At 41.9% G+C, this 10,142-nt stretch overlaps 1 protein-coding gene across 2 annotated transcripts in view; it reads right to left on the bottom strand.

Annotated features, from left to right (window-relative positions):
- Positions 1 to 3,089: 3,089 nt before the first annotated feature.
- The window catches only part of LOC144958417 (uncharacterized), a 47,643-nt gene continuing 40,590 nt past the window's right edge, over positions 3,090 to 10,142 (bottom strand). For both annotated transcript variants that reach the window (XM_078890444.1, XM_078890445.1), the window contains exon 3: positions 3,090 to 7,951. In XM_078890444.1, coding sequence (XP_078746570.1) covers positions 3,162 to 7,951 — 4,790 coding nt within the window. In that variant the 3' untranslated portion in view covers positions 3,090 to 3,161. The remainder of the gene's footprint in view (positions 7,952 to 10,142) is intronic.

Consider the following 10,142-nt stretch of genomic DNA (forward strand, 5'->3'; position numbering starts at 1 on the left):
TTCAATACCAATATAATAGCTATTTACAATGTAGATGAAATTGATATTTACAACACAAATGCAATAGACCCTTACAATACCAATAATATGGACATTAATACAACAATAATATTATTTCATGTATAATTTGTAATGTGGTAAGGAGACAAAATAATATATTTAATGCTCAATGATATTGTGGTTATATTTTGATTCAAAATTATAGTATGTTGAAAAATGAGAAATTTTAAAAATGAAGAAACACATTTCAATATAGATAAGTCTGGTGACGATCGACTCTAAATAAGAGGAGACTACAGGAGAGTTGAGGGGGGGGGGGGCGTAAAGGTGAAGGTGAATTGCGGCCCAGCAATAAAAAAAAATATTTTTTTTTAAAATCTTAAGCTTGTATATAGGGCGATACCTAATAATCGTGCTCAAAGCGTTTTACAGGGGTCCGTAACCAAACAGAAACACTTTAACATGTAGGGGAGACTAGACGCCAGTTAGGCGATAATACAATCTTTCGAACAGAAACAACGCCGTTAACGTTAACGGCCAGGTGCATATTTTACACCGGGGTACGGTGAGAGAATGGGAGTAAAGAGACTTTTCCAAGGACTCAACAACAATAAATAAGCCGCTCGGAACTCGAACCCAGGACTTCCTGATCCGAAAGCGAGTGTCATACCCTTAGAGCACATAGCCGCACCTTGGCAAAAACTTTCACACCTGAGACTTCCAGAGAGATTTTGCCCTAGATGATTGTCATTTTAATCCATCGATAATTTGATGAACGAGTTTTCAGGCTAAAATCTTAAATAGGTGATTTTTTTTTTTTTTTTTTTTTTTTTTTGGTGCGACTTTGTTGTCCAGTGATATGACACTCGCTTTAGGAATGGAAGGTCCTAGGTTCGAGCCTTGCCGCTCGGCGCATAGTTGAGTTCTTGTAAAAAAAGAGCCTTTACTCACATTCTCTCACCGTACTTAGTTGTAAAATGAGTTTCTGTCAGAAATAATTGTAATAATAATATCTCCTTACAGGCGTCATGTCTCGGTCTGCATGTTACGTGTTTTGTTGGTCATAAACTCTTTTGTAAAGCACTTTTAGCACGTTTTGGTTTGGGTTTTTTTTTGTATTTTTGTTTGGACATTGCGCTATATTTAAAAATTAAAAAGCACAAAATCAATTAATACGGCAATAATACTATCTCCTGGCACTTCTCTATTTCCTGTTAAAAAATAAGAGCAAACACCGGTGTAAGATAAAGATCTGAACAAGTGTGTATGAAAGGTGCCAGACAAAGCAAGAAAGAATACTAGACCTACCAGGGAAAAAAACACCCCAAAGTAATAGTAGCACGTCTGACCGGTAATCAGGTCTGAGGTTCGATCCCCAGTCGAGGTGGACTGGTAGCACGACTGACCGGTAATCAGAAGGTCTGAGGTTCGATCCCCAGTCGAGGTGGACTGGTAGCACGACTGACCGGTAATCAGAAGGTCTGAGGTTCGATCCCCAGTCGAGGTGGACTGGTAGCACGACTGACCGGTAATCAGAAGGTCTGAGGTTCGATCCCCAGTCGAGGTGGACTGATAGCACGTCTGACCGGTAATCAGAAGATCTGAGGTTCGATCCCCAGTCGAGGTGGACTGATAGCACGTCTGACCGGTAATCAGAAGGTCTGAGGTTCAATCCCCACTCAAGGTGGACTGATTTTTTGGGATGGTTTTTTTTTACTGGTTATTTTCTTTCGTGCTTTGTCTGGCACCTTTCATGCACACTTTTCAGATCTTTATTTTTCCTGTTATTACCAGCGTTAGACATCGGGCCACTGTTATTATGAAGTCATGGCTCTACTTGATCAATTTTTTGATACACCAGAGAAACGCTCCGCAACAATTCCCGTATTGATAAAAGTCTTTTTCTTGTTCAGATTTTGTTTTCTTCACTCCATACCTTGAGTATCTATGACTTCAATTTCATCGATTTAAAGTCAACTTTGCATACTGTTTTTTTATAAGGCGGTTTTATCACATCTGAGATACGCCTGCCGCATACAATGAGATAAGGGTGAAATTTTTCATTGATTTTTTAAAAAGAGATTTACAGTCGTGTCTCGTTGATGCAAGCTCCTCTTTTTAAAAAAGATATTGCCTCTAGATATTGGCCAGTCACAGAAGGGCGGTGAGGAAATCCATGTAGGAGGTGATAATATCCGCTTTGACTAATTTCGGAGATAGATTCTAACAAGAGCTTCTTTCGGAGGTATCTCTTATAATGAGGGTCATTTAAATCGATCGATGTTTGAAGGACGAAAGAGGGAGTACGTGGGAAGAAAAATATTGGACTTACAATTGGCGGGAAAAAGGAAGAAGGGACCCCCAAAGACTAGATGGTTGGATAAGGTAAAGGATGATGATATGAAGGAACTGGGCTCTGAACCGAGATGCATGGAGATGTGACATTCATTCTGGCAACCCTGCAAAATGCGGGATTAGCCGAAAGAAGAAGAAGAAGAAGAAGAAGAAGAAGAAGAAGAAGAAGAAGAAGAAGAAGAAGAAGAAGAAAGAAGAAGAAGAAGAAGATATTCGAAGGACGAGTTTTGTGGCCAAATGTTAAAATATGGGTTTTTCCAGAAGTGATGATAATAAACACAGAAATAAAGAAAGTATCCATTGTTTTCAGCGACCTTATTATTCGAATTGCATCAAAGTCTTATTATTTACCCATTAGATAAATTGAGCTTTTATATAGAGCAATATCCACTAAACGTGCTCAAGGCGGTTTACAAGGGGCCAACGGCAAGACTTAACATGTAGGACGTGACATGAAGCCTGTAAGGCGATACGTATTACTATGTTTTTTAGGACAGAGACAACGCTGTTAACGGCCAGGTACTCATTTTACTCCTGAGTATGATGAGAGAATGTTAGTAGAGATCCTTTTCCAACTATGCACCCATCGAGGCTCGAACCCAGGAACTTCCGATCCGAAAGCGAATGTCACGCCGCAAGACTACTCAGACGCACAAAGCTAGATAATTAGATTACAGATGCTGTGTTTCCTTAATTTAATTTTATTTCTTTCTTTCTTTTTTTTTTTTTTTTTTTTTTTTTTTTTTTTTTTTTTTTTTTGGGGGGGGGGGGGGGGGGGGGGGAAAGGGGGTTGATTACTTTATTAACTACACACGAAATTCGGGCCTTTGTCCATATGAATCCGATGACGAAGGAAAGTTTGGGTGGTAACCAAGGTAACCAATGTCATGGCGGAAGTCCCATCCTTGTGACTCACTTCCTGTTCCGTTGTATTGGTATGATTTGTTGTACGCCACTGCTGCTGCCGTAGAAGATGAAGATGGGCCCGTGGTGGAATAATCCAGAAGAATTCCCTGTGAACTGTAATCGGTACCATAACTATGACTATTAGCATTCTCACTACCAATACCAATGTCAATAGTTTGGCCTTGTTGAGGATTTTGGGTGTAGTAGCTAGGATGGGTAAAGGTTGAAAACTGGACGTTTGGACTGTGTGCTCCATCGTCACCTCCACCGGTGATCAGAATTTCCCTGTTATTATCGTTGTTGTTGTGGTTGTTGTTGTTGTTGCTATTGGTATTATAGAAATCACATTCACCTGATAGTTTGTTAGCCGTTGTTGCGAAACCGTAGATGTTACATTGGTTGTGAGGAGTCGAAGTAGCAGATGAGTTAATTTTAGCGTTTGAAGTTTGGAAATTGTTTTTGTCATTGCTATTGCTGCTGTTGTTTCTTTTGTTTTTGTTGGTATTGTTGTTATTTTTATTCTTGTTGATTTTATTAGTTTTGTTATTACAACTGCTATCAATCTTGTCATCGTTTTTCTCGAAAGAAGACAGGCAAGATTCAGATGTTTTGGTACGATCATGGTGGTTCTTGAACTGGAGATTATTCGGTGCTGTTGTCGATGACGATGGCGGTGATAATAAAGATGATGATGATAATGATGTGTTTTTTATGGATGTTGACGATGACAATGATGAAGAAGGAGAATCATTTCGAGTAGCAATAATATTGGCAGTTGTGTTAGTTGCCGTCGTACTATCATCAGCTGTAGCAGATTGAAAAGATGTGTCAAAGTTTAGTGTGCTGTTTCCTTCTCTGCAATCAATGGACGAAGACGAGCACTGATTAGGCTCGTCAAAAAACGAGTTGACAGCTTCTGAATAGAGCGAATCAATGGAATCTCGGCTATCGCGGAGGAGAACGGCCGCTGTTGTTGTTGGTGGTGGTGGTGGTGGTGGTCGCGCTGCTGTCGACCCCTCTGCCGTTGTCTGTTCACGCCCCTGCCCCTGCCGTTGCTGTTGTTGTCTTTGACGTGTCGTTAGAAGATTTTTTGCTGTGCTGGAGTTGCTTGTATTCGTGTCAAGCCCGAGACTAATGTTTCTATTGCTAATACTACCTCCAATACAACCACTACTACTACTACTACTACCACTGATACCCTCACCGTTGCTCGCTCGCGTTTTAGTTTCGACGAATTGTTCGTTTTCAGTTTGGATTCCCGATTCAATGGAGTAGCTGTTTAGCATTGAGATATCATTGTCCACGGTTGATATGCTCGTTTGTTCGGGTTTTTCTACAGTTTTGTAAACAGTTGAATGCGTGGTGGTAGATGAAGCGAAATTATTAGAAACGGTTGAATGAGAGCTGATGTTGAAGTCTTGCGTAGCGGGTGCAGTGATATTGAAATCACTGGTTAGCTGGTTGAGGTTTTGATCGCGCACAGAGTGCTCTTGTGTGGAGTTAAATGTCAAATTTGTTTGGCGACATAGGCGGCCGGCTTTTTGTGTCACGGTCGGAGAGGATCGTTTTTTCTTGTAGGGTTTTGTTTTGTTTTGAGTTTCTGGTGTAGTGGACGAGGGGGAGGAAGAAGAGGAGGAGGAGGAGGAGGGAGACGAGGAGTTAGACGAAGAGGGGTTGAGATCAATGGAGCGATTTGAATTTGAAACGCTGTTGGTGATATTGTTGTTGTGAGTTGTCCCCCTTGAAAGGGGTCGTTGTTGGTTGTGGATATCGGCGGGTGTCGTGTGTTGAGTAGCGTATTCACTCTCGATTTTTAATCCCTCATTTTTCACCATTACAGTTGATAGGTGGCTTTTGTTGATTCCGTTGTCGACGTTGTTGTATAGAAAGCTGTCACAGTGACTTGGGTGAGAAGAAGAGGAAGAGGTGGAGAAGGAGGCGGTGGTGGATTGAGTTTGTAGCACGTGTGGTGTTAGGTTTTTGTTTTGGGCTTGAAATGAAAAGGGCTGAGGTTGAGAGGAGGACGAAGAGGAAACGCTTGGTTCTAAATATAGCGGTGGTGGTGGTGGTTGTAGTCGTGGCAGTGAAGAAGAGGTGATAGAAGTGGAGATGATAGATTGATGTTGCTGTTGCTGATGTCGGGGTTGTTGTATTTGGGAATAGCAGGGTGGTTGGTGTTTTTGTTGATGCTGTCGAATTTGTTGTTGGGTGTATGTTGGGTGTGATGTGGGTGAAAATGATGAAGTTGTCTTATTCTGGAGACAGCTGGAGGTGTTTAAAGAACTCGATGACATTGAAGTAGTCGTTTCTGTGCTGATCGAGTTTAAGTTGGAGTTGTTAGAGTTGTTGCTAAAGGCTGTGGTGGGTTTCAGAGAATTTCTGATGTTAGTCGTGTGAGGGTGAGGAGATTTTGAAAATTGAAAGGAGCGGGGAGAAGGAGACTGGGAGAGGTTTGGGTTGTTTTGTGTTGAAAGATACGGTGATTGTGTATTCTGGTGAGAGCTGTATTGGTGATGTGCCCTTGCAGATGTCAAGGATTGGGGATATGAGTTGTAATACCCTAGAGGCAAAGAATATGGATTTTGGTGATGGTTGTGAGGGTTGGCTTCATTGGGATCATAGATATTTTGTTGGTTTGGTGTGGGGGTGTAGTCGGCATTGTTTTGATGTAGGTATGAATACGGGTTGTAGTGGGGATGTTGTGATTGTTGTTGTTGTTGTTGTTGATGATGGGATTGATGGAGGTGATGGTGGGGGTGGTGACTGTAGTCGTATGGACTGTAGGATGGGTCTGTGGGTGTACAAGAAGGCGGAAAGGGGGGAGTTAGAGCTGGAGGAAATGCACTGGAATTTCCTGAGTAATAGTTGCTGTAGTTTTGATCCGTTTGCCTGATGTTGTTGTTGTTGTTGCTGCAGCTGTAGTAGGCGTTAGTTGTGCTTTCGTTTCTATTTGCGTAGATTTTGTGATGTGATGACGTCAAAGAAAGATTTGATGACGTAAGGCTGGATGATGATGTTGTCGTTGAAGGTAAGGTGGAAGGGCAAGATGATGACGATGATGAAGAAGGCAAAACGACGCTGCTAAATTCTATAGACGTAGGCAGGTCGGCAATCCATGATTTATTATCATGGTGGTTTGATGTCGTAAAGTCATGGACGTACATGTTAGTTTCCAAACCATGACAATCGCCTAACGATTCAAAATTGTATACTTCATGGCTATCGTTGTAAGCAGAGCTTTTGCAAGAACTGCTGTGCTGGTCATTAGCAACATTGTACATCTTGTTTGTTCGTTTTTCGTTTAAATTCACGATATGTTGATTCAAAATAGAATTCTGTTGAGGACATGGGTGGTTGTAGTTGTGGTTGTTGTAAATGTTTTTATTATCGTTTCGGTGTTGGGATATCTCGTTTACTGCATTTTGAGAATATGGTTCGACCGTTTTAAACTCGGGTGTGAAATAGATATCTTCCCCAAATTGTTCCACCCCGCCAGCTCTTGTGGATGACGTTGAAAAATAATCGTTGTTGCTTTTGACATTTTTGATATCTCCTGTGGTCAGTTGCAAAGCGCCGCCTCGGTGTTGCTTTGATTTGATGTTGTAAAGGTTTTGTTCATTGACCGAAAATCCACCGTAATTGAGTTGTGATACATACGGTGCTGGGTTTAGAGGCGTAGGACTCGTGTTGCTATGAAGACTTTCAGGAGAATACAAGCCGGAGTCATGTGATGACGCGTTGCTAGGCGTCGAATTGTGGGGGCTCGTCCCCGCGTTTACAATCAAAGCGCTTGCGAGTCCTCCTGTTTCAATGTTTAGATTATGATCCAATCGATTTCCGTTGTTTCCTGTGGGAATTGTCGATAATCTCTCCCTTTTCGCATCGGAAACTGAAGAACCATCTGGCAAATTTTGATTGGCATGTGATAATGTCACGGGATGTTTACGCTTTCTCCCTCCGCCCCCAGATTTTCTAGTTCTGTTTCCCCCATTGTTGCTGCCAGGGTCAAGCAACTTTGGGTGTTTCATCTCTAGGAAAATATCCACGGCCGATCCGATTCGCATCTCCTCTGCTTCGTCTAATTTTTTAACAATGGGCTCTGTGAAGTTGTCTGGTTTTGTTTGTTCCAGCAATGACGTTGATAACTTGCTCAATTTTGAATTTTTGTCTTTCTTCGTATTTTGCTTCTCTTTTTTCAGATTTGATTTTCCGTCTTTGGAGAATTCAAATGAGTTATTGTTGATATTTTCATCATTATTGTCATCATCATCATCTTCATCATCATTGCCACAGTCAACATCATTTTCATTAATACCATTTTCAAATAATAGTTCTTTATAATCTTCTGCATTTTCATTATCTTCGTCGTCTTCATCATCATTCTCTCCTTTCATGGCGTATTTTCCCCTCCCACTATGCGACTGCCTTTTGTACTTCATGCGTCTATTTTGGAACCAGACTTTCACTTGCCTTTCCGTCAGATCCAAGGACGCCGCGATCTCAATTCTTCTTGGGCGACATAGGTATTTGTTGAAATGAAATTCTTTCTCCAGCTCGAGCAGTTGTGTGTTGGTGTAAGCGGTGCGCAAACGGCGACTTCCGGTGGTTACAGCAGCATTGTTACTTCCGGGGATTGGCGTCGCCACTGCTGGGGGAATCGGGGTCAAGGCCGACTCGTCCATGGAAAAGCCTGAAACAAACAAACAAACAAAAATAACGATAAGATAAAAATAAAATGATAATGATGATGAAAATGGCATTCTAAAACTTTGATTCGGTGACCGGGTCTAAAAAAAAAAAGATTTTGCCCTTATGCCATAACATCATAAGATATCGTCGCCAAGGCATTCCACGAAGGAATATGGATAATTCCTCGAACAAGACGTCGGATGTAAATAGGAATCATCCATGTTGTCCAAGTGTGCAAATTATGGGGGGTTAACAAAATCTTGCCCAAGGAAAAAAAATGAAAGTGTCTGAAGAAGGGCTTGAAGCCAGGACCTTCCGGATCACAGTGCAATGCCATAACCACTCGGCCACTTAGCCCCCCTGGGTCTGGTTTTAGTTTATATTTAACATGGTCATTCGTTTGGACAACATTGTCTCCTTCAGATTTCTTTGGACATCACAACATTTAAATAAATTGTATTTGTTGTTGTTAGAAAAAAAATTAACACGTGCTCAAAGCGCTTTACAAGGGGTCCCTGGCCATCAGCAACATTTAACATGTGGGACGGTCCATGACGCCTGTGAGGCAATATTACATTTTTTTAAAATTTCCGTTAACGCCGGGTTGTCATTTTACACCTGAGTACGGTGAGAGAATGTGAGTAAAGAGCCTTTTCCAAGGAATCAACTATGCGCCGAACGAGGCTCGAACCCAGGACCTTCCGATCCGAAAGCGAGTGTCATACCACAAGACCACATAGCCGCACAAATGTGACGATTTTGCTGTAGGTGGTAAGGAGAGGGTTAAGGCAAGGGATCACATGACACAACATTATGTAATCGGCTCAAAATAGTAGGATTGATGTCAAGTGGTCTCAATTTATATCATCAGCACCGAATACGATTCGATTGATTCCATGCGTTTACGTAAAATCATCTGAACATCCGCCAGCCGGATATAACGTACTTACCGCCAACACACGAAACTATGTGATGTAACCTTGAAGGTTTATTATATAGTCTGATAGAATTCACTAATCATTAAAATGGATGTCTAAAAACTATAACAAAAAAAAATGAGTGGCGTCGATTTTGTTTCTTCTCTAAAGAAAATACAGTCAACCCAAGACTGATATTTCTGGATTAAGTTAAATTTTCAGTGTCATAACGTGGCCTTCGTAAAGTTATGGCCTGACACTGACCAAAAAATGACGTCAAAATGCCAGTCATTTGCCACAAAAGAAAACAAATCGTGAGTTGTATTCAATACTTCAACCAATGAAATGTCTTGTTTCCATGAGCTCTACTAACGACAACTCACTAGGCGGTGCAAAAACCAAATAATGACGTCAAACTGCCAGTCCTTTTGGATTTCGGTGTCGGGTTATAATATAACGATGGCTACGGTCATAAGCATCCTGACATTCTACCGTTTCAAGACGAGGCGGTTATTAGGGATAGGGGCTTCCGATAGCTCAGTCGTTAGAGCACTCGCTTCACACGCAAAGAGACTAAGCAAGATCGATCCCGGGCGCTGTCGAGAATTTTTTTCTGATTTTCCTCCCCCACCTCCCGCCCCCTGTCCACCCAGCAGTGAACGGTGAGTCTGTTAGATATGGCGGAAAGTACTTTGCGATAGCAAGCAATTGCTAATGTCCGTTTCACGCTATAAAAATCGGGATAAACTCCGGATTCATGTGCCCAATGGCTCTGAGGGACGAGTAAATAAAAAGTCGAGGGGAAAAAATTGAGCTTTTATATAGAGCAATATCCTCTAAACGTGCTCAAAGCACTTTACAAGGGGCCCCTGGCCAACAGCAACAATTAACATTTAGGACGGGACATGACGCCTGTTAGGCGAAATTACATTTTTTGTTTCGGACAGAGACAACGCTTTTAACGGCCAGGAACTCATTTTGCACCTGAGTACGGTGAGAGAATGTGTGTAAAGAGCCTGCTCCAAGGACTCAACCATGCGCCGAGCGAGGCTCGAACCCATGACCTTCCGATCCGAAAGCGAGTGTCATACCACAAGACCACATAGCCCAAGGGGATAGCTATGTAACGGGCTAAAACAGCAAGATTGATGTCAAGTGTTCTCATTGTGCATCACCAGCACAGAAGAAGAAGGTTCTTGAAGATTGTAAGCAGGGATAAAGCTCTTTGCCAGTGTTCACTAGGATCTCTCTCTCTCTCTCTCTCTCTCTCTCTCT

This window comes from Berghia stephanieae, chromosome 12, assembly GCF_034508935.2.
Source record: "Berghia stephanieae isolate SIO BIC M18660-M18661 chromosome 12, UCSD_Bste_1.3, whole genome shotgun sequence".
Lineage (NCBI taxonomy): Eukaryota > Metazoa > Mollusca > Gastropoda > Nudibranchia > Aeolidiidae > Berghia > Berghia stephanieae.